General features: G+C 37.8%; 1 protein-coding gene and 1 long non-coding RNA gene across 11 annotated transcripts; one reads left to right on the forward strand and one right to left on the reverse strand.

The window, feature by feature from the left end:
• Nucleotides 1-2,373: 2,373 nt before the first annotated feature.
• Nucleotides 2,374-8,420, forward strand: LOC141606827 (uncharacterized). Of its 10 annotated transcripts, none has more exons than XR_012526845.1 (9): nucleotides 2,374-2,818; nucleotides 2,904-3,107; nucleotides 3,555-3,660; nucleotides 3,745-3,930; nucleotides 4,729-4,837; nucleotides 6,042-6,238; nucleotides 6,338-6,402; nucleotides 6,971-7,040; nucleotides 8,113-8,420. It is a non-coding gene; the product is annotated as an uncharacterized LOC141606827 (long non-coding RNA). The 10 variants fall into 10 exon arrangements; XR_012526846.1 differs by having other exon boundaries at nucleotides 3,555-3,655; XR_012526851.1 differs by lacking the exon at nucleotides 3,555-3,660 and having other exon boundaries at nucleotides 2,381-2,818; nucleotides 2,904-2,949; nucleotides 3,057-3,107.
• A 3,277-nt stretch (nucleotides 8,421-11,697) lies between these two features.
• On the reverse strand, nucleotides 11,698-20,251 carry LOC141606856 (uncharacterized). Its single transcript, XM_074426200.1, has 11 exons — nucleotides 20,011-20,251; nucleotides 18,733-19,349; nucleotides 17,935-18,112; nucleotides 17,595-17,823; nucleotides 16,665-16,804; nucleotides 16,194-16,483; nucleotides 15,910-16,122; nucleotides 15,161-15,652; nucleotides 13,919-14,557; nucleotides 13,059-13,562; nucleotides 11,698-12,126 (listed from the first exon to the last, which is right to left on the reverse strand). The coding sequence occupies exons 2-11, from the start codon at nucleotides 19,006-19,008 to the stop codon at nucleotides 11,905-11,907; spliced, it is 3,183 nt and encodes a 1,060-aa protein (XP_074282301.1). The 5' UTR covers nucleotides 19,009-19,349; nucleotides 20,011-20,251; the 3' UTR covers nucleotides 11,698-11,904.
• Between the last annotated feature and the right edge of the window lie 4,437 nt (nucleotides 20,252-24,688).

Consider the following 24,688-nt stretch of genomic DNA (forward strand, 5'->3'; position numbering starts at 1 on the left):
TTTATTATAAGTTTGTCCACTGCTAACGCTCTTAGGCATTGTTTGGATAGAAAAAAAGGAGGGGGAAGGAAGGGGAGGGAGAAGGAGGGAAGAGAAAGGAAGAGGAGGGGGGGAATGGTGGAGATGATTTTTCCTCCAAATCTTGCCTATGTTGGTGGGGAAATAATTTGCCTTATAGGAAGGAAATGGAGGGATTCATTTTCTCTCCCTTCCAAATCCCTCTACCTTCATTTTGCGAGTTAACACTAAAATAAGGACCCGAATTATTGATTTTTTTTCCGTTAAGGACCTAAACTATAAATTTGTACAGTTAAAGACTTGAGAGTACTCCACCGATAACTTTGCCGTTAGATTGATTATGTATGGTTAGTACCTCAATTTATTGCTATAATTTTTTTAAAAAAAATTATGCTTGCCAATAAAACCAGCAACTAATTTACATGTCATAGTGCAATCAATATGTATGTCCCTTCAACTCTATCGTAGTCATTAACTTAAAAAAAAATTGTTTAATTAAATAAAAACAATCAGCATGATAAGACTTCCTTGAGCTTTCCTGCTTGAAATTGGGGCGTGGTCAGGCTGCGTTTCTTGCCGGGAACCACTACACAAAAGTGGCACACGAAGGAGAAGGGAAGAGTTCTGACTGGGTTGCTCGAATTGAATGACGAGGAGAGGCGGCACATTGGCGGTGATTCGATTTTGGCACCGCAGGTCCGCGACCACATAAATCTGCTTTTGGGCGGTGGTCACGAGTCAGGATCGCTTATAGATGCCATACATAAGCTTTGGCATTTGCAAAGGAGGAATTCAGAGTGGATTTCTATGGAGGTAATTCAGGTAAATGGTAATGGAAGATGGTGATTGAGAGGCAAGGACATTGAGGCTCATAGGAAAGTAAAAAAGGAAAAGGATGATGAACATTGAATTTGTAGAAGTTATGCATAAATCACAAAGAGGCAAGTTAAGCGCATTTTTTTGGATGAAATGAATCGATCTGAATCGAATCAACTTATAGGATTCGAATCAATCGAATCGAACTTATAGGATCGAACTTATAGGATCTCGAATCGATCGAACTTATAGGATCGAATCGATTCGAACTTATAGGATCTGAACTGAACTAAACTTATAAGATCTGAACTTTTCTGAACCGAACTTATAGGAGCCGAACTTAACTTTATTTTATTTTATTTTATTTAACTTAACTATTATTATTATTATTATTATTATTATTATTATTATTATTATTATTATTATTATTATTATTATTATTATTATTACTTGCCAAGAGAGAACATTGATAAAAAAAAATTATAATCTAAAACACAAGGTAAAATAATAACATTTTTCCGCTTTATATGTATTGGTTTGTTCATACATTATACTACGATTACATTACGATAACAAATAAATCACATATTATATCTTTTTTTCTAACCATTTATTTCCATATCATCATAATTCTCATCACTTTCATCTTCACTATCACTCTCAACAACGGATCCATTGCCTCGCCAAATGTTTTTGACTATGTTGTTTCGTACCTAATATATGGCCTTATTCCGCTTTTTATTAAACATGCCCAAATCTATTGTGACGCTGAAATTATTAATGAGAGGAGTGATTTTTTTTTTTTAAATAATAATGTAGGTATCGAATAACTAATGTCAAATGTTTTTGTATCGGTCTTTAAAAATAATACTTCGTATATAGCTTTTCTGAACTAAATTTATAGGATCTGAATTTTTCTGAACTGAACTTATAGGATCTGAATCGAATCAAACTTATAGGATCTCGAATCAACTTATTGGATCTCGAATCGAATCAACTTATAGGATCTCGAATCGAATCGAACTTATTGGATCTCGAATCGAATCGAATCAACTTATAGGATCTGAAGTGAACTGAAATTAAGTAACTTTAAGTCCAAAAGAACAAGGCCTTAGGCAGGGAAACAGTGCTAATGACATTGAGGCTCACTTAATTTTTTATTTGCAAGAATGGAAATTATACTGACGGCAGTTAAAAATATGGATGTGAGATCCTTAAGTGTAAACGTTTATAGTTCGGGTTCTTAACTGTATTTTTTTGGATAGTTCGAGTCCTTATCTTAGTGTTAACTCTTCATTTTGCTAACCAAACAATGTATTTCTCATCCTTCCAATTCCCTCCTCTCCCTTTCTTCTCAAATCCCTGAATCCAAACACACCTTAGAGTTCTAGAGTAAAAATAAAAAAATCCCAAGAAACTCGATTAAAAGTATTGTTCATAACATGTTGCTTCTGTAGTAGTAATGTAGTATCTTTCACCTTATACTAAATGTTTATCCCCCATGTTACTATTCACTAATGAATAGTAACTCCCACAATGAATAGTGCCACCTTATTTGTGTGGGTTGGGCAATTGGGTTGAGATTCGGATTTGGTAAGAATTGCCTTTGGGCTTTATTTGGGGTAGCCTTAGGAGTTAGGACTCTCTCATTTCTCATCCACAGTTCTCTTGTCCTCTTCTTATTTCTCATCCACTCATTACTCCGAGTTACTCTTTCCTCATTTTCTCCTGCGTCTCAATTCTAACCCACATATCACATGCTCCCAACTCTCACTCTCCTCACGCTCTCTAAAACTCCTGCATAAGTCGATCAAGATCATCCCTCAAGCTCTCATCTCCATCAAGATAACTGCAGTGATTTTCGATGAAAGGGTTAGATTTCTCACACCTTTCACCTTTTTCTTTCCGCACATCGTCATTGATGCCTCACCATTTGAGGCTGATGGAGCCATTATTACCCATTTGAGGTTTTGTTGAACTACAGGTATTCGCTGATTAATCGTAGTTATTTGTTATAGCCTTATTATACTTGTTTTAGTTTTTGATATTCGCTGCCGGTCTCTTTTCAGATTAGAGGATACGACGGTATCATTCTCTTTGCTTCATCTACTGATGGTAAGCTCCATTTTTTTAATCACATTTTTGGTTCTTCATTTATATGTTTCCCCCGTTTTTCCTATTCATTTTCAAGTCTAGGTGTTGTCGTTCAAACTCGATGTCAGACTGGTTCTTCACGAGGTGCCACGGGAATCGCCAACATGATGTTTGATAAGGTAAATTATTGACTTATTGTGTGAATACTAGCTATTCTTATATGTCTTTCTTTTACCTCATTTCACACTCGGTCGACCATCGTGTGGACCCATATTTGGTGGTGATGGTTGTCTGCCAAATTAGTTTTGGACCCTTAGTTTTCCTTCACCAATTTACATCTGTTCACTTTTTTTCACTTTGCCATCTCTGTGGTAGGGGGAGGAGAAAGAAGTAGGGAGACATGAGGGATGGGAGGAGGAGGAAGAGGAGGGGCAGGGAAGGTGGGAGAAGAGGAAATGAGGATGCACAAAAGCATGACCCAAAGTGATTATTTTCATAATTGTTTTGAAAATTTTCATAGTTTTAAAAATTGGTATTGGGAATGTTCCGTGTGGGGGTATAAATAGACAAGCACTAAACTTCATGAAAGGAAACACAAAAGATATGCTCTTTCGATGTCATTGCAGCTTCTGCTGTGGACAGCGATAATCGAGGTAGAGTTCAGGACTTCAGGCTATAGATGATTGCATTTGTGATGATTGACATTTGCGCAGCTTAGATTACTGATGTGAGGTCAATTATGTCCAACAATTTTTCAATTTAATGAATCTTAATTTTTCATGATTCTTGTTTATAATCAATTTTTTCAAATTGCAGCTTTGATATACTACAGAATTATCTGCGCAAAGTGAATAAGCAAATAGTATATACAACAATCAGAAGAAGGATGAGGAATGATGCCAATGGAGGTGCTGCAAACACAATCAAGGAGCAGAATAAAATCGCTGTTATGAGCCTATGTTGAATCTCGTGATACCTCCTCGGCTCCTCTACTCTTCTGAGGTACTTCTTTTTACATTGGATTATCTTGTTAATTTTTTATCCGCTGCCACCTTGTCTCCCCAAATCTTGTTTTTTAAAAATTTAAATTGTGAATAGTCAGCTGTTCTATGCTAGAAAATGTTAAAACCGCTCTTATGAGACCCAAAATAACCCATACCCGAAAGTGACCCGATACGAAGTGACCCGACAATAGGTCACAAGAATCTTTTGCACGTATTTTGGTGATGCTATGCGCTGATCGTTTGTGTTGGTCTATGTTGGTACGGTGATCTGGAAAGGAAAATGTTGAATATAAGATACAAGTTAAAGTGGGGCTATGAAATCATTGGATATATTTCTTTGATGATTTGTTTACCTGTAGTTTTTTGAATTTGGATATTGAAGCAAAAAAAGTGAAAGATCTAATTGTTTCGGTCATGAATAACACAAAATCTCATTATAGACGGCACATATCCGTCTATAACTAAAGACGGGTCAAATACAATATCACATTCCTAATAGGACAAGCAACAAGTGGGGTGGTGGGGGCAAAAAATGTCACCACTTTCAAGCTATTTGACCCGTCTTTAGCTATAGACGGATATATCCGTCTATAGCAAGACTAGCTGCATGAATAATTGAAGCGAAAAACTTTTCCGTTTCAAGATTTGTTGTATTGGAGCTGCTTATGTTTTCGTGATGGCCAGTTTCATTTGTCTCCGGTGTTTTGACAAAACCAGTTCTTTTGTGACTAATTTAGATGAATGAATGTTTAACTTGATCGAGCATTAACTTTGTATCTTATTTTTTGACTGTAAGGATTTATTATTAGGTTACTGTGGAGGGGGCTACACAAAGGAGAGTGCGCTCGATCTTGGCTGTTGGGCAATGGAAATAGAGGCTCTTTTAGATACCGGCCTGGAAAATGGTATTCTTCTCAATCTCTTGTGATTTTTTGATAATTTTCTTTCTCAAAGGTTTTTCTCTTTTTCACTTATCCACGGATTTAACTAATTTTGATATGATGTTTCCACTATGGTGGTTTAAAGAGGAACGATTTTTTAAAATAATGCTAAAAAATAAAATATTTGTTGTTTTGGGTCGGTTTTGAAAATATTTGTCAAAATGGTGTCCACGTAGGCTCGGAATTTCTGGACCTGAAACCCGCCACTACCAATGGCGTGTCTATGTATAAATTTTTTTTTTTAAGTTTTGTCAGTTGAAGAAAAAAATTGTTGTAAAGACACGCCACTGCTAATGGCGCGTTTCCTTCACAAAACACGCCATTGGTAGTGGCGTGTTTCAGGTCCAGATATCCCGAGCCTACGTGGACATCATTTTGACAAATATTTTCAAAACCGACCCAAAACGACAAATATTTTATTTTTAAGCATTATTTTAAAAAATCATTCTTTAAAGAGTCAAGTCAATAAAAACTGTATATGTATGAATTTTGTAGGATAAAGATCAGGTTCACCAATCTTCATCAGGTTTGCAGTCTCAAATATAATTGGGGCTGTTGATATGTACATCTTTAATCTCCGATTTGATTGCAATTTTATAGCCTCGGATCGTTCCTTAGGGATTAGGTGACGTCTACGTCGAGTCTTTCGGGAGCTCGATGGTCTAATTTGTGATATATTTTGGGGGTTATTCGTGAATCGCGTTAGCAGATGCCATTTCATTTTTATTTTTGGGATGAAGGATTATTGATGTTTTTATTGCAATATGTTGTGCTGCAATTAAAATTCAGGTTAGATACATGTCAAGCGTCTTCTTATGCAAATAACGTATGTTCATTATATCTTTATAGTAAGGTTTGGTGTCTTGTTGATTTGTTGATTCATACTTATGGATTTTAGCTGATGTATTGTAGTAAAGTTAGGGTTTTCTGTATTTGATTTAGATAAGTATGTAATTTGATTGGTGTTGAGTAAGGATCTTAGACTAATTTTTTTTGATAAAGTTTGAATCTTGTTTGAGTTTGTGGTTTCTTCATGAAATTGATTTGTTGGTCCGTTGGGGAATGCTTAGTTGAGTTTGGAATCAAATCATACAGTTCCGAGCTTTGATTTGTTTATTTTCTTTTTTCTTCATAATACAAATTTATGGAATAGTTGTGAATGTTGTAGGTTTCAACTTCCAATGAAACTTGGGAAGCCTTTGACGTTTGATGAGATGATTGTCAAACCGTCCCAGAATATGGAATTCCAAAGTGTTAGCTTTTGGATTGGCTGGTAACCCAAATAGCTGTTTAGTCGCTTTTCCATCTCTTTGTGGTGCAAGCTATTCGCTGTCTTTCTAGATGGACAAACCCTGATCTGCTAAGGTACACATATTGTCCTTATCTGATTCTCTCACTTTTATGTAAACTTATTTTATACATTACCTCCATTCCAAATTATTGACCCTCTCAACAACCCCACAGTAAGCCAAGCTTCTGCTTATGGGAGTAGTCAACATGTTTCTCAGGGAGCTGGTAAACGAAGTGAGGTTAGATACGATTCCATTTGAACCAAGAGGTGCTCATATAGCCCGTGTCGCTCCTATATATATATATATATATATATATATATATATATATATATATATATATATATATATATATATATATATATATATATTTTTTTTTTTTTTTTTTTTTTTTTTTTTTTACAAGTGTGCATATCTTAATTATTCATTCACTGTATCTTAATACAGCTACTTAATTTAACAAGATAGTCCTATCTTAATACAACTACTTAATTTATCCGCTACCACCTTGCATATGATTGTGAATTAGCTTCATTGGAGATTTTAACATTTTTTAGTATAGAAGAGATTCACAATATAAATTTTTAAAACCAAGCTTTGGGGGGACAAGGTGGCAGCGGATAAAAAATAATTTACTAATACCTTCGATTACCGTAGCGAGGAAACACACAAGCTGACAATTAGACATGGTAATAACAGATTGTTAGACCAACCAATTTTCTTACACAGCACACAATAACGTATTGTCAAATAGAAAAAATACGACAGACAGAAGAGAAGAAATTAACTTATGTTTATGTATGCGCAGGAAAGGTGGTTGATGTTACAAGAGTTCAGACGCTGGTTTTTCGTGCAACATTGCCGGCTTGGGTTAACAAGTATTTTCTCTTGAAACTTCTCTCTTGATTGTATGCTCATCTGTAAAGAGTCTTCAGTAGATTTTATTAGGATTTACATATTATGTGATGTTTTTGTGTGAAACTGAGGTCGTTAGCCTACTTCAATTCAAGGCATCTAACCCGAATTACTCTGCAAGTGGACTAAGATTTGTTGTTGTCTCCAAAAGAAAGAAGTTGTATTGTGTAGATCTCTACCAAGTTTCTCAAACCAGATAAGCAAAGTAGGAAACAGTAGATTTTGTGAAAGATCATAAATGAATGCTAGCAATTTTGAAACTGGGCCTTTAATGTCGGAAGCAGCCATAAACAAATATGCTTTAGGTTGACCACCACTTGGGTATTTCCCTCTTCAGTTTTTATTAGTCTATTTATTTTTCACTTTTTGTTGTGATTCTTCATTTGGTCCTCTCACAGAAATCAGAAGTCGTGTCTAATGGGAGTCGTTCTAATGGGCTATTTTCTCTGCTCTTTTTCGTTCTTATTTGAGTCAGTTCTTAAGAGAAGCAATATAATTTACGTCTATGGTAGTAAACTTATTTTGACATGATCTCGTAATCGGTTTAACGACCTGATCTTAATCTTTGCACTATAATATCACCAGTAACGAGATCTTGATCTTGATCTATATCGTTTTTATGGAGTAGGTATTATGTTAGTCAATTCCCTTTTTCTTTTGAAGCTTTCCCCTAAAATAAATTCTGCTTTTTTGCGACTGACACTCTTTGTCAAATTCCCGCTGAATTCATCGTCCGATCGATATTCTCGTTGGTGGAAGATCTCGTGGATTCTATGGAAATTAATGTTAGAATTAATTGCGTATCACATGTTCGTGACTAACATATTCATATAGAAGAACATTGGGCACACTGGTTAAACCTTTGACATTATTTAGTATCCCTTAATCATTTTGATGACCCACACCTTTGAAATTCTGAGTTTTATGCGGACGGAAGTCAGAACTCAGAACCACGAAGGAATTAGATCTTAAGATTTGGTCTTTCATACATTTGTTTCCAATATCTTGCTAAGAATACTTACTATTTTGTTCCAGGACTGGCAAGAATAGCTGTCTCAAGTTGTTGATCGATGCTTTCTCGAGTAGCTTAGTAGTTCCATGTTACATTGAGCTTGGCCTCATCCCATGTCATTATTCTTGTCTCGCGATTTGTTTACATTCTTTCCCCCGTGAGTTTGATAAGTCCATCGTGGTGAATCTTGTTAAATTTTGTGGAAATGGGAATAGTCAATGGACCAAGTACTTTTGATGATTTAATCGTGTTTACGTGTGTTGATTGAATCTCATGATCATTACGATCTATGAACAAGACTTCAGCTCAATTATTGTTTTGTGCTCTTAAATATGTGGGAGTAATGAACTATTTTGAATACCAAATATACATCAATACTCTATAGTCCAAACAGATTGTAACGGATTGACCCCACCCTTGATAAATGTGAATCTAACCTTTCACTTCAATACTCTATAATCCAAACGAAAAATTTGGGCTAAATGTGACCCAGAGAAATGGTCTACGAAAATCATTCCCAATTACGCGTTGTTTCTTATAGCGACTTTTGTGTTCCTGCTACGCTTAAGAAATATTTCCTGCTAAGAAATAAAATTATGTTGATATAAAAATCTTGGAGTACCGCACGCAAACTATAATAACTATCATGGCAGCTTTCCTACCAAATGACAAACTTTGTACAATCGTCGGACGGTTCACAAATCACAAGGCCTGAACTCATCGAATAAAAATTCTGCGTTAACAACACTTCTTAACAAGTGGAGGAAAAGGGAAAATGGAGGATAAATAAGAGGAGGATGGAGGACATGGAAGGTATAGGGGAGGAGGAAGGGAAAAGGGAAGGAGGAGGAATATGAAGATGAAATAGGTAGGCGGTATAGGATGCGACGACATTGGAGAGAAAAGAAAGAGAGAAAAAGAAGAAGAGGGAGAGGGATATGAATGGAGGAAAGAGGAGAAGGAAGAAGAGGGTAAGGAGAGAAGGGTGAACAGTATGAGGGAAAAGGGAAGGAGGAGAGGAGGTGGTTGACTACTCGAGACGTTGGAGAGAAAATGAGAGAGAAAGATGAGGAATATAGGAATAGAAGAAAGAGGAGGAGGAGAAAGGGGTAAAGGGAGAAGGGGGAGTAGTATGAGAATAAAGGGGAGGAGGGGAAGAGTAGTAATATGAAAAAAGGTGATTATAAAGAAAATTTTTAAAAATTATAAGAAAACTCGACTAAAAAAATAGGATTAATTACTTTTTGAACCTCATCTTCATTAATGTATCAGTTAATAGAGACAATCTTAATCATGATGTCAATTTCTTGAAAGAAGCATGAGGAACTATTGGAGGAGACCCAAGAGAAGGCGGAGGAGACGAGGAAATAGAAGAGGGGGGGAGGGGGGGGGGATAAGAAACGGGGCAAGGAGAATGAGAAGCGGGAGCGAGGCTACAATGTTAAATAGAGAAGAAAGATGGAAGAAGGAAGACGAGGGGGGAGGGAGAGAAATGAGGGGAAGAGAAGCAGGAAGGGGTAAGAGGAGATAGACAAGTAGTAAGAGGAGAATGCGAATGAGGGGAAGGGAAAAGGGAAGGAGGCGGGAGGGGAAGAGAAGGTAAGGAGAGAGAAATTAAAAGATGAGAACGATAAGCGGAAAGCTAAGGGGAAGAGGAAGGAATGAAGGCGGGAGGGAAAGATATCGAGGAGTTCATCGACGAAAAATGGGAGGCTGAGTAATATGAGAGAAACTGGAGGATGAGAAAAATGAAGGGTATATAAAAGGAGGATGGGGAAATGAAAGCTATAAGAGGAAGGAGAAAAGGAATGAGGAAGACTACGAGGATGAAAATGAGGAGGTGGTTTAGGATGCGGTGACGTTGGAGAGAAAAATGAGAGTGAAAGATGAGGACAAAGGAAAGGGAGAAGAAGGTGGGGGAAAGGAAGGAGTAGTATGAAGGGTTAACGGAAGAAAGATGAGTAGTATGAGGAGAAACGGAAGAAGGGGGAGGATGGGAGGAGGAAGAATAAGAAAGGAATTGAAGTGATTATAATGAAAAATAAAAATATTATAAAAAATCTAAAAAAGAAATGATAATTACTCTACTTATCTAAAGAACGAGTTCTGGTATTATACTTCATGTTTTTCCAAATTTTATGAAATATACTCTATTTTTTTTGCATCACTCATAGTTTCGTTTTGTAGTAAAAGAGGCTATGTATTATATGGAGACTGAGTTCTATAATTATGTATAATTAAACTAGCTCAATTATGTATATTTATGGTACTTCTCGAGTTAAGACATACTAATGTCTTATGTTTATCTAAAACAAGGTTTATAAACCTACGTTTTGAATCAAAATGTTTTGAACTTTCTGAAAAAATCGTGTTTAAGAATATCTATGTTTAGTTAGACAGAATGTCTTATAGTTTATCTAAAACATGCGGTGCGTGTTTATAAACCTACGTTTTGAGTGAAAATGTTTAGAGCTTTCTAGAAAAACCGTATTTAAGAATATTTATATGTAATTGGACAGAGTTTGATATATGTATTTACGTTACTTCCCAAGCTACAACATAATACTAATGTCTTATGTATTCCATGTAATTGTATTCTTTAACAATTAACCATTTAAGTAGAAGGCGTAGTTATATTCGGACATTAATGCTCTCAGTAAAGTTAAATACGAATTATTTACGAATGATTGTAATTTTATTTGCCAAAACAATATAACAAAGGGTTTCATTGTGATCAATGTTCGCTCATTTGGCCAGTTCTGATCGTCCCGCTAAGAAGCCTATATTGGTTTTCAACCCCATCTGTAATTTAATTGCTTTTCCTTATAATGTAGTAATAAAATCCGACTCCGAGAGTCGACTAGGTACTGTGTAGGAACATTTTCTTTACGGCTGTCAAAAAAAAAAAAAAAAAAAAAAAAATACCCAAGATGTACAGACAACCGAAACAAATAAAGATACGCTAACATGCACATGAAACATCAACGATCAAAATATCTTGGGGGACCGCGCGCTTTTGCGCGCGGTGCAACCAACTAGTGATTAATAAAAGTTGATGATCTCGTGGGCAAGCAAGCAGCCATTGAACTTTTCTAGGATGATTAGCAATGCATTTCATGGCTCATGGCTATTCGGTAGATGAAAACAATATTAGTGCGATTCCATTGTTTTAAGATGTATCCAGGATTCAAGAAATCTGGTAATTGAGCTAAAGATGGCCAAATATCACTCCAAAAAAGGCGATAAATTTTTAGGGAAAACCATCAGAATCTGTGATTTATTATTATCCATTGTCTCAAGTAAATATGGCTTAGCTAAAAAAACATGACGTGCTTGATCAAAGACATGGGATGTTTGATGCTTCTAATTCTCTATCCAATGAACAAGTGTCAAATACTCGATATGAAGGACATAGTATAAGCACCACACCTGAATACTTGGTTTTATGCTATAAACACCATAGGATTCACAAGAAATTTGACCCCAACACTTGGAGAAGCACTCGAGTGACATACGCAATAAAGCTGACAGTACATTAGTTTATCTACTCCTGCTACTCGACAATTTGACCTAAATTTGATAAACTGTATTTAACAAGTCTCTCTACCTTGTCATCAACCACATGGAAATTAAAAGATACAAAGAAGACTATTTGTACACTCATCATCTAATAATCTACCTCTGAGCAACTACCTTATTCTTTTCATTTATTTTATAGTCTCTCAAGTGAGACATCTATCTAGTTGAATATACAGAGCATCTGTACAATTTGAGAAAGAACCAAACTAAAAGGAGGTTCGCAAAAAGACAAATCGCTAACTATGGTTTTGAACGACCTTGACACTGCTATAATAGCGCCTGAGATGCTTCATTGCCTTTTCTTCTATCTGGATGGACCGAATGGATGAGGGAGAATCAAGCTCGGGTTTGAACCACCGGCTTGGTGTGCTAGAGTCAGAAGGCGACCCCTGACCTGTACTAACTGCGAACCCGGTTGTCCTTGTTTTTGGACTCTGTGTAGCGTTGTGCTGTTTCCCCTGTTAATACCATTGCGCTAGAGAATCAGTTGTAATTCAGACAGGTACATCTTAAGTAATGTTGCATCACATCAAAGACGTACTGGAAAGTGGAAACACAAACCACTGCCAGAAAAGAAGCATCCAAAGGATAACACCTTCCTCTCCGAAAATACTTTTGGATCAGTATTTCAGTGCAATTACTTTTGAAAATACATTTTAAGCTGAAGAAATTAAACATTGTAAAGCTTTCTTTCTAGTTTTTACTAGTGACAGGAAAAGAATCCACTTCCCACATGTTTCAACTCCAAACCATCACCAACATTTATGATTTATCAAGATCTACACAGTTTCAATTAAGAAAAAAGGAATAGTTTTCATCATCATGGCACAGAAGAATGTCACATTAGCTGAGCTGAGAGTGACCAAGTATTGCGAATTTCCAACAAAACACATACAAATTTTACATCATCATCTCCATTTTTGCACTAACCCTATATAAGCGGGGCTATATGTGACTTTTCATGTGCACAATTTTAACTCCAACCATAAACACATCCCCTGAGAGATGGAGGAATCCATTTTTTTGATCAGTAAATCAAAATATTAAACCAAATATGCATTCAATCAATCAAACATTTTGAACAAGATATCCTCCAAGGCACCAGCTTCTACATATGATTTAGTTTTATTTTATGTTATTACTTTTACGCATCACAAGCCAATGTGTCGTGTGTCTGATAGACTCGTGCGTCGACCAACACAAGACACGTGCATGACACGTCAAAATCAGAGGCACCTGTCTGATATTGTGAGATTGAGTTTCAACAGTGTCAGTAAGAGCAAGAAGAGAAACATGTGAGAGGTAAAGGCCCAATTATAACAATTTTCTTGTGTTTGCAAGGTAAAGTTCCAAATAAAGCAGAAAAAGGATAGCAGTTTATCATACATACCTGTTGCATTTGTATATCTCTCAGACTAGGTCGAGAAACATGAGGCGGAGTCCTAGAAGCAGCCCAAGAAGGTGCACTCTTGTCTTCCTCAAAAGTCTGGGCTACCACAGGAATAGGAGTAGAAGGCAGCAGAGCACTTAACAAAAAGTTCCCATTGCTCCTACCATCGTGCACCTCTTCTATCTTGTCTTTACTTTTAACCGGAAGATTTTCTGTCAGTTTTTTTTGCTGGTGTTGGATCTCGCGGAGAGAGGCAGACATTTTTGAAACCTTAGCTCCACCCCACGCAGGGCCCTCGACTTTGGGTGGTGGTGGTGGTGGTGGCGTAACAACTACTTTGGTTGGCTCATCAAGACCACCGCTCAAAAACATAGACAGACCCCCCTTCCTACCTTTCTTTTTGGTTGGCAATGTTGACAAACCTTTACTCTTCGTATCACCATCTTTCTTTTCAGAGGCAATATGGAAATCTCTGGTGACTACATCCTTGGGTTCAGAAGCAATCTATCCATTGCAGAGTTAAACAAGATGTCAGTAAGTAGGTAACTAAACAGATGTGTTACTGACTTTATGTGAGAAATGTCAAAACTGAAGTAGCTCTTGGATGAAAAATATGAATGCTACTCCCTCCATGAAAAAACTTCTTGGTTTGTTTTACGCAAAAAATAAGAAAGATGAGGATGAAAGTGCAAGTTGATGAACGATTTAGTTCACAACCAATATCGACACAAACATCATACCAAAAAAAAAAAAAAAAAAAAGATTCCAAATTTATCTAGTGACAAAGGGACTGTAGAGCACCACCCAGTACCTAGAAACTGAAACTGCCTAAAGCATCTTTCAAGAAAGAAATAACAGACCTTCTCTGTAGATTTTACCACTTCAGCTTCCTGCACCGTTTTCACAGGCAGTGCTTCCAGCTCGCAACTTGATACAGCATCCGACTCTATCTGACGGATTGTATGCTTACACTTCCTCTTCTGCTTCTTAGACATCCCCGCCTTCTTTGTTCCCTTACCATCTAATGCAACAGAAGCTGTTGTCTCAGTAGGAACACCGAGCTCAGCAAGGGAGCTCTCTAGTACAGGCTTTGTGTTCAACTTGGCAATCTGCTGCTCATCAAGAACATTCCCCTTCAATTGTTTCTCCTCAAGAGCTGCAATTTGTTGCAACTTCTTTCGCAATATTCTAATTTGCTTATTCATCTCTTGATTAACATCATCTATGGGTAGCAGAAAACTCTCCAATCTTAAATTATCAACTTGTTTTAGGGAACCGTTATCTCGAGACCTTGGAGATTCATGGTCACTATACTCCTCCTCACTGTTGATAATTGCAGGGTAAGTAGCCGTTGGAGTAGGAAGTCGGCGATAACTCCAGGGCTCGGATGATCTTATATCTAGCAGCTTCTCAATGTGAACTAAAATATCTGGCGAAGCAGTAGTAACAGCATGTGAAGAGACGGTGAAGATGTAGTCAAGGTTGCGAATGATAATCTCCTGTGCGGCAGAGAGCATAATGACAAATAATCAGGAGTGCACTCAAAAGTAAAATTTTAAATGTGTCACATCAACCCTCTATTAGTGACTAACAGCCTAACGACCTTTATTAGTGAATCAGTCAGTTAATAAAGGTTTGATCCCCAACTTCCAACAGTGGCAGACCCAGTTTCGAGAGATGGGGGGGGCAAAATAATTTTTTTATTTTCTGAACTGCCATTTGCCACTGACTATCAGAAAGTCCCGTAAATAGTTGAAACATGCCCCAAATGGATATATCAGGTGTTCAAATATTTTCCAATTGATATTTGATGGACATAAAATTCTGTGCAATCATAGGAGATACTAGTTATGAAAAGCACATATAATTCAATGATACCGTCACATCTCATGGCGAAGCGCAAACACTGTTGGGAAACTAAATGCAATACTCGATGCCTCACACAAACGTTACAAATCTACGACAAAAAATATCATCACGACACCTTCCGTACAAGAGACAACCCTCCCAGTGTGCCTCTAAACCCTATCCCAGACAATACACAACAATGGATAAAAATACAATTCAACTCTATTCGTAAGCAAAAGTCCCGAACTGTATACCTCACAATGCTTCCGAAGATCATCTGCTCCCAACGTCTCTGCAATTTCCAGCATTTGCAAAGCACTTCGTGGTTCTACAAGAAATTCGGCTGCCACATTCTCACAAAGGCTCTTTAAACTCGGAACTGGCTTTTTGTCAGCATCCCCGTTTTCCAAACTGAATGGTGTGCAGGCAGACACGGTGTCGGTGAACATAAATCCCTCATCTATCTCTTCCAATTCATTATCGAACTTAAGGTTTGGCATCTGAGTGTTCTTAATGCTGTTGCCAGGATACACAGGATGGTAAATTGAACCAACAATCAGTAGATGTGTTTCACCAACTGAAACTCTTGTAGCCTTCTTGGTACCATGCAGCCTAGTTACAGCAGGTGGCTTATCCTTACTTTTCTTCCCGTCCCACATATACACCTCACCAGTGCATGTAACTGCAGCATTCCAATACTTGCCAGCAGAGATACTGACTATTTTCCTTCCATTCAAAAAATTTAACTGCAAAGAGAGAGAGAGAGAGAAGAGGAGAATGATCAGTATAGTTAACTCCTCTACACAATAATCGAAGCAAGAAAAAGCACAAACTCTCCTATGAGATGGTCAAATAATAAGATTACAAAGAGGCAAATGGAGTAGTTATTCTTAGTGGATTAATGTCTACATGGGCAGAGTTACAAGTTATATTGTGGTCTCACATTGTTTTAATGTAAGACAATCTAGCGGAAGAAAAAATGTTGTTTATCTGCAATATAAACCTGCTGGCATTTCAGATCAGGATCAGAAGAAGTCCAGTAAAATAATGCCCCATCATCAGTTAAAGCCACGCTGTGCACCATGCCTGCTGCAACTTCAACTATATGAAGTTTTTCCATCCTGTGGAACTTCATTAAAGCATTCCCATTTTTTTTTAAGTTTCTGGAAACAAGCACACGTCTTGGTGTCACCAGTCGATGACCCCAAGTGAATACCTAAAATAGTCAGAGCATCAGTAACAATCTATAAAATAGAAAAAACACCCTGGTATCTAAAATAAACATACCTCTCCATCTGCTCCCAAAACAACTGTGTGATTCTTTGCAGTAGCCACTCCAGTAAAAAACTTTCCTTTCAAACATTCTATCAATCTAGGGGTATTATTGGAACTTGAGTTTGATGTACCATAACCAAGTTGCCCTTCCTTGTTGCAGCCCCATGTGAAAACTTCACCAGCGTCAGAAACAGCAGCAGTGTGTTTATTTGCCGCAGCAACTGCCACTATCTTCGCCTTTAGGGAGCTAACCCTTCGAGGGGTAGGTTGGGTATCCACGGACGCGTAACCAAGTTGGCCCTCTAGAGTTAGGTCAATATAAATAAAAAGGAAAATCAGTGACAAAAAGACAAACTTTTTGGAGTTTGAACATATCTATTTCGTTCGTTTCCAAGCGTGGAGAGATATGATGTTACCATTTTGATGTATACAAGCTTTTAACTCTCACTTAACACTTATACAACTTTGAAACAGGAAAGGTACCTCGATTAGAACCCCAAGTGAATACTTCCCCATTTTCAGTAGCAACAACAGTGTGATGTTTAGCAGCAGCAACTGCCTTCACCCTGCGAGAACCTAGCCCTAGGACCACTTGTCTTGGTGTAATTACAGCAGCCTGACCACTAGAAGAAGCCACAAAAGCAGAATATTAGTGCACAAAACATATATCATGCAGAGCTACAAACCACATCACCACAATTAGATCGAATTGTCAATTGCCTCAAGGAAGTGATACTGATTCGCTTCAACACAGTAATTAAAAGCATAACCAATTGTTTTGTGTTGTTTGGTTCCACTGAGAAAATACGGAAAATTGGAGGGGGAGGTCATTGTCATGCTCCGCTCCCTCCATCGTTTTTCCTGATTTTCTCAGTACAGCCGAACAACAGAAATATTTTCTGCAGCTCAATTGTCAACTCAAAAACAATTCTAAGATGATTCATATATGTTGGGATCCACATCATTGGTTATATAGCCCATCGACATTTCTCTATTTGTCCCAGATTCTTGACATAAGCTGTGTGAAGCCAAGTAACGAAATGGGAAGAGACTCCCTACAAACTTCAATTATAAATCTCTAAAACTAAAATTTGCAGAACAAGCTAGAGTATCATTAACTAACGAATACTCGTTTTGTAATAGCTGACATAACTCACAGATATTAGGTATGCAAGTTTTTTTTCAGATTTTGATATTTGTGCCTACAAAAGTACAAAACTAAACAACAGAAAGACTGGATGCACTAAGTGTGCATTGACAGAATATTCAACAATGACAACACGAGAGCCTTAATCCCAAAAAATTGTCAATGACACATAAAATCACGACAAGAGAGAACTGAAAATAAAAAAGCTTATAACAGGAAAAAAAATGGTACAAGTGTAAAGGAAACAGACTGAGAAATGCATCCACCTATGAATGTCAAACTCAGGATGTCCAAGGCGGCCACCCCTTCCAAATCCCCACGTGTATAACTCACCACGAGCGGTAACTGCCACACTGTGAAACTTAGAAGCAGCAATTAACTTGATATATGAACCCTGAAGTGCATCAAGTTTACAAGGCAACTTTTGAATATGAGCATTTCCAGTTCCAAGTTGATAATTGGTACCACTTCCCCAGCTATAAATCTCAGTGGTCACTGTACAAGCAAAGTCAAATATTTCAGTCAACCGTAAAAGACAATTCTCCCCTCCCGACAGGGAAATGGGAAACTCTTACTACAATTACCACAGCACAGTGAGTATCTAACCTGAATTCTCTTGATCACCCAACATCTGTAGAACCGGTCCAGAGAGGAGATCAACTGGTGTTCGTAATTTTGAATCCTCTACAGTAATCGAAGCACCAGACTGGAGGAGAACACTTGCAACAGCAAAATGACCAAAATGAAGAGCCCTGTGTAGGCTACTCCAACCTGATTCTCCATCCTGAAAAATTGGGCATAATGAGCAACAGGACCATTATAAGCATCAAGATTATTTATTGCTTCAAACCAAGGACAAAACCAAAATTAAGCATGGGAGCATATATGCCAAGAAGATAGAGCATCTATGATCTATGTTACTCGAACCCTGTTAAAACTTTAAAAGTAACCGACACAGGTGTAATTTAGGAAAAAAAAAATTCATGTTCTTAGGCATAAATAAACTGTCATAAAATTAGAGATATGTTAATACGAAGAGTTGAAATGAATTGTTCTATGAAGCAAACTACGCTAGAAATATATTTCAATTTCACAAAAATTATTACGATCAATATCCATTTGCAATGGAGCCAAAGACTCAACGCTGTTTGGATATGGATTATAAATTTATAATGTAATAAAGGAAATGGTCACTAAACTGGTTAGACTTCTTTTATTGTGAAGTGATGGTCATTCAGTACAATTCTCGCCTACCATTTTCATGTTAAGCCATTTGATAAAAAAAAAAAAAACTCTATATGTTGCTAACAAAAGGGTAAGGCGATAAGGCATGCATAGTTACTTCCAGCTTAACAGAGTTACAAAGAGCAAACAACAAAAATGGAGAGAAGAATGCTAACGCACTCTGGCATCAGGATCTGCACCAGCTGCGAGAAGCCTTTTCACAAAGGGAATGTGATTTCTCCAAGTAGCAATATGAAGCGGAGTGAGGCCAAAAGCATTCCTCAAATTGATATCACTTCCATTCTTCTTTAGATGAACCAAAGCTAATTCCAACTCAGCCAACGAGCCTTCTCGCACAACAAACCAAAGATCCTTCCGAGTTCTGCCCCTTAAAGACTTGCGGCCAAGACTATGCGGACTATGCTTGTGCCCTTGAGGAGAAATCAGTCCTTCCATTACGATCAACCGAGAGGGACAAAAAAGGAATGGTGTATTGTGCTTTGCAATTACAAAATTTAACCTCAAAAGTATCTCGGCCACAATAGTATTCACCAGATAAGATAAAAGGAGGGAGTGCTTAATAAATACTCCTATTACTCTGCTAGTCCATCATTACGATTCAACCAAGTTGTGCAAAAGCCATCACGGAACGTCAGCCATTGTATGTCAGAAGATCAATCACAGAAAAGATTAACTTATACACGGGCACGCCATCCTTAACATGGCAATTAGAGCTAGCATTGCCATGATCTCTGACACTATAAGCAAACTTCAGCGTCGTCAAATTGTTCTAGCTTCTGTATTTCAGATTCATCAATTAGCAACAACAACAATAAAGCCTTAATCCCAAGGGCTAATTAAATACAATTGCATACAACAACATAAATAATGGTATGGTTATTTGTTTCACAATGTAGAAAAAATGGTGCAAAAGTTTGTACACAACATTAATGTCTAAATAGAAAAAAGGGATTATTAATCAAAGTTTTCTACTCCCTCTTTGAAAAATAAGGTAAGCGTAAACTATTGACGGGTCGGAGGAAGTAACTAACTGAAAATGTAGTCTATAACAATAAACTTCCATCATTTTGTTTCCCGCTGTAATTAGCTTAACTAATACTGTCAGTTTCACAGTTCCAAGCATTACAGAGAACCTCAATTTCATATCCAGACAACATAACAACTGAAACTTACAGCAAAAGTAACCAAAAAAGTTGCTGAAAAGATTAAAACTTTGGATCAAATTGGATATTCAGCTACATAACCCAGATCATGATTTACCCATCCATCAAATTAGACTTACCCATTTCAAATTAAAAAAAAACCAACAAAATTCACAATTTACCATTTAACCTCATTCAAATCAGTTAAAAAATACTACGTACTAGAAAAGATGAAAAGATGAGTAATTAATTTAATTAGCTTTGAATATACAGCGAAATCATATAACAAAATTACCTGAGCAAAAAAGGGAATTAGAGATGAAGATGAAAAGACAAAATTTAATACAAAGTTGATAAAATTTGTGAATGGTGTAAAAATAAAGAAGAGTAGATTGTAAGTTTGTAATTTTTTAGAGGAATGGAGAGTGTGGAATATGGTTTCAAGAGTTGGGAGTATTAATGGAAGAGAGGAAAGGGGTGACTATATTTAAGTGTCCTAGTCTTAAAAAGCGTGGTCACAACTCATAACTTATCACAACTTTATTCTCATTTTTTCCCCATTCTTTTCATTTAGATATTATTCGGGATATTTTCTCGTGTACCCCTCAACTTTTTCATTTTCTATGATATACCCCTCTTTTCATGCAAAAAAAACTTTGACCGTCAATAACTCTTGGCTACAAGTTCAGAATACGATAAACTTTTTTTTCAAATTGACCGTCTTTAAGAGGTCTTCCGTGTGAAAAAAAATTCACCGACGTTTCAACTCATAGTCGGGAATTATGATCGGTCAAAGTTTATTCGTTAAAAAATGTTTGACTAACCATAATTACCGGCTACGAGTTCAAAAAGCGGTGATGTTTTTTTTCAAATTGAAGGCCTTAACGAGATAATTGGTTTGAAAAAAAATTACCATTTCCCGAACTCGTAACAGAGAATTATTGTCGGTCAAATTTATTTTATGAAAAACGAGGGGTACACAATAGAAAACGAAAAAGTTTAGGGGTACACGAGAAAATATCCCTGTTATCCAGTCATTTATTTACGTTAAACGTTACTCTGAAGGGGAAGAAAAATGCGGACGATGGAGTTGGAGTAACTACTACGGAAAATTTAGGATATTAAAACAAATTACAGCGGAGTACAAACAATTTAGATCCAACATTATCATAATTCATAATTCATAATTTAAGAGAAAAAAACACCCTTCCGAGATCCGAGATCCGAGATCCGAGATCCGAGATCCGAGATGGAGTAGGTAAATTTGGTTAAAGATCTGCGGGCTGAAATGGACTTGGAAAACAAGTACTCCGTAATACTCCCTCCATTCAACTCCACTTTACATGTTTGCTTTATCACGTTTGTCAACGCGACTTTTACGTCGTAAATATTTTTAGCTACGTATTTACATAAATTATAAAAGTTAGATATTTTTAATATACTCTTAAAGACGAATCAAATAAGATCCCACATAAATATATTTTAAATTATGTATCGAGAGAAAATTGAAGTTGAATGTCCACTTATGAATAATGTGCAAAAGATAAACATACAAAGTGAAGTTGAATGGAGGGAGTACTATGTAGAAATTAGGATATTGGAAAAAGTGATGTCGTGGCGTGCATGCGAGTAAGAATGTGACATGTCATTCATTCATGGCCTCTCTTTTAACTCTGTAAGCCCACGTCTACTCCTTCCCTTTTGGTGGGAACCTCAAACTAGGACGTCGCCTTCCTTTCCGCTTGTCTCGCTTGAGACGGTACTACCGACTTGAGGACGGGTTAAAAATAACATGATATATGAGATAAATTTTTTACTTTTTCAACATTGTTCTTTCATCTAATTCACCCTATATATTTAAGTCGTCTTAAATTTAAAACGGATAATAGTTTAGGTATAAGGAATACCGTCCTCTAGGAGAATACAAGAATTTTTCCCCGTGAATATATGGTAACCCTCCGTAGTTCGTGTTTGTGGTATTTAGAAATTAGAATCCACCGATTTTGATTTAAACAGTTTTAAATATAAACACAAGTCATAAACGATGCATAAAATTATTAGAGGTGGGTCCGGTCAGGTTACTCTTTCGAGTCTAGTTGAGTCTGAGCCAAATCATTATCGTGTCGGGTCAATAGTGTGGTGGGGCGAGTTGGCGTTGTGATAAAGGTGACAATAATAGGAATAAATATAATTGTTGGGCCTCAACTAGAAATAAATATAATAGTTGAGGCTCAACCATCACCTTAAGGTTTTGGTTGGGTAGGTTCATCTAACATGTCTGGTATCAGAGCCATTGTAACCGAAGGTGACGAGTTCAAATCATGTCAGCCTCCAATAACTCACGAAGAAACTTTCAGCACATGGTATGGGGGAGCTTGTGGACTAAGTCACTAACCACTCTTCAAGCCCAATGGGCATTCGAGTGAGGGGGGCATAATAGGAATAAATATAATAGTTGGGTCGGCTCATGACCTAGGTAGCACCAAAACGGATACGGACACGCGTGACACGACATTTAATGAAATTTAGGACACGGGACACGTTATTTAAATTTAATAAAATATATATTTCTTTTAGATATAAACGTTCGATTTTGATTTTATAAAAGTATTTGATATTAAATTTAAATAAGTAAATGTAAAATTCGGCCTTGATTATTACTCATTTTCATTTTCCAGCCAAACTCATATTATAATCAATCTCTTTTAACAGCTCATTTTTCGTCTAAAGAACATCATTCACCCCAAATGATGTCCAAATACCATGGACACGCGTCGGACACGTGCCCAAATACCATGGACACGCGTCAGACACGTGTCCAAATAAAAGTAGCAAGTTAGACACGGCTCTATAGGTGTCTGACACGTTTAGGGGTGTATCCGACGAGTGTCGGTGTCCGACACGGGACGGCTGATTAAGAGAAGTGTCCGTGCTACCTAGCTCATGACTACCCTCGGGTCGTGTTCGAGTCATTTATGAGTCGGTTAGTCGGGTCGATTTCGGGTTGTTGTCAAGTTGGGTTTTGGTTGGGTCAGGTTTAGCGGGTTTCTTATTGAGTTGGCTCAGGGCATTTGTAATACTACGGATTTTCTTTGGTCACTACTCGACCGAGTAGAGCCTACTCGGCCGAGTAGTGCTGTTGTCGTGGGTTGTTTTGGTTCTGCCGAGGAATACTCGGCCGAGTATAGTGAATACTCGACCGAGTAGAGGATACTCGGCCGAGTATAACTTTACTCGACCGAGTATCCGGTCTGGCAAGTGTTATTTTGACGGTTTGATTAGGGAGTGTTTAAGATTATTTTTATATCCCGCGTCAGTTTCTAAACATCATTTCAAACTTCATCATTTCTACGTTAACCCTAATCTCTCCCTAATCACTTCCTAATCATTCCATAGCATTGTTGTGTGTGTAATCTTCGGAGTTCTTGCGTATAATTCATCATTCTACTGTTGGTAAGTTCTATTTCTATGTTATTCGTATTCGTTGGGGTTACTGTGTACATTTACGGAATTGGGAATATGGGGGTTGTGCAATGTGTAATTGTGTTATGTGATTGTTGTATAGGAGAAGACTTCGTAGAGGAGCCTTTCGATTGTTCGAGTTCATTCTATCGTTGATTGCTAAGGTAGGGTTTCCCTACTCAGTTTACTGTTCATTGTTAAGACATGTTTGTTGTGTGACTATTGTTATCTGTTGATCATCGGAGTATGGAGATTGTTGTGACGATGTTGGTGTGAGGGTGTTGTGACTGTTGTGATGTCGTGTGATTGTGATTGTGATTGTGGTGGAGTCACTTGCGGGAGTGACTTCACACCCTAGTTCGCCCTCCGTGGAACCCGCCACGGGAGGGGATGTGCACATTAAGGGACAAGGATTGTTTGTCGCTCGTTGAAGAGCTGGACTAGGTGAGATCGGCTGCGGTCACCCACTGGCGACAAGGATTACCTGTTGCGATGGGTAATCTGGCAGGGCTACACACTTCGGTGTGTAGTCGGTTACTGTGTGAGAACGAAAGATTGGGATTGGACGATGATCAGTTGATTTCTTCGTTTGTTTGTCTTATATTGATTGAGTAATACTGACCCCGTTGTTGTTTGTGGAATCTGCGGTGATCCATTCGGGGATGGTGAGCAGGCTTGACAGGTATTGCTAGTGATGAGCTTGGGGACAGTCATGAGAGTATTGTCATCACCAGTCATAGTATCACCGTCTGAGTCTTAGTTTGATTTCTTTACCATGACTGAAGAGATGACAGTCACTAACTACTATCATCGGTTCCTGGAGTTATCTCGTTATGTTGAGGACATGCAGCTGGGACAGAGAGGTTTGGCTCTCCGTTTTGAGAGAGGTTTATCTGCTAAGATCGTGAGTCGTATGCCAGCCGGGGTTGCTACTGACCTCAAGGGAGAGCTGGTCAAGCTGAGAGAATGGTAGATCTCTCAAGAGAGATCGATGAGAGGACTGCTGCGGAAAAGAGGAAGTCTGACAGTGGAAGCAACAGTCAGTCAACCAACAAGAAAGGGAACTTCAACCATGCTAAGGCTTTTTCTGGTGGAGCTGGTTTCTCGGGAGGATCTCGTGGCTGGGGAAAGAATGGAGGGCGGAGTGTGAGTGACAACTCCAACCTTACATGCTTCAACTGTGGTGGGATAGGCCACAAAAGACGGGAATGCACGAGCTACAAGCCTGACACTGGTTCAGGAGCTCGGCCAGGGAATTTTTCTCAGGGGCCAACTCAGAGTTTTGCTAGTAACCGACCGGGAGGTTCATGGGGCAACAGTGGTGGACAGGGCAACCAGGGCGGTTACAACCGCGGTGGTAGGGGATCATATCAGCGCCAGAACAACAGCACCACCCAGGATTCGGCAGCCAAGCCAAATACCTCCAATGCTTCAGTTCAGGGTGAAGGATAGAAAAACAGTTGGAAGCTTTTCATGATGGACAAGCAGGAAGCACAGGATGATGCTCATGT

This window comes from Silene latifolia, chromosome 1 (assembly GCF_048544455.1).
Source record: "Silene latifolia isolate original U9 population chromosome 1, ASM4854445v1, whole genome shotgun sequence".
In the NCBI taxonomy this organism is placed as follows: Eukaryota; Viridiplantae; Streptophyta; class Magnoliopsida; order Caryophyllales; family Caryophyllaceae; genus Silene; species Silene latifolia.

Bases quoted from the DNA above. Each gene is read 5' to 3' on its own strand.
- LOC141606856 (XM_074426200.1), bottom strand. From the start codon at position 19,008: ATGGAAGGACTGATTTCTCCTCAAGGGCACAAGCATAGTCCGCATAGT. The intron at 16,123-16,193 runs GTATGTTTATTT...TGACTATTTTAG, and splicing joins TTTTGGGAGCAGATGGAGAG to GTATTCACTTGGGGTCATCG. The intron at 14,558-15,160 runs GTATACAGTTCG...TCTGCCGCACAG, and splicing joins ATCTTCGGAAGCATTGTGAG to GAGATTATCATTCGCAACCT.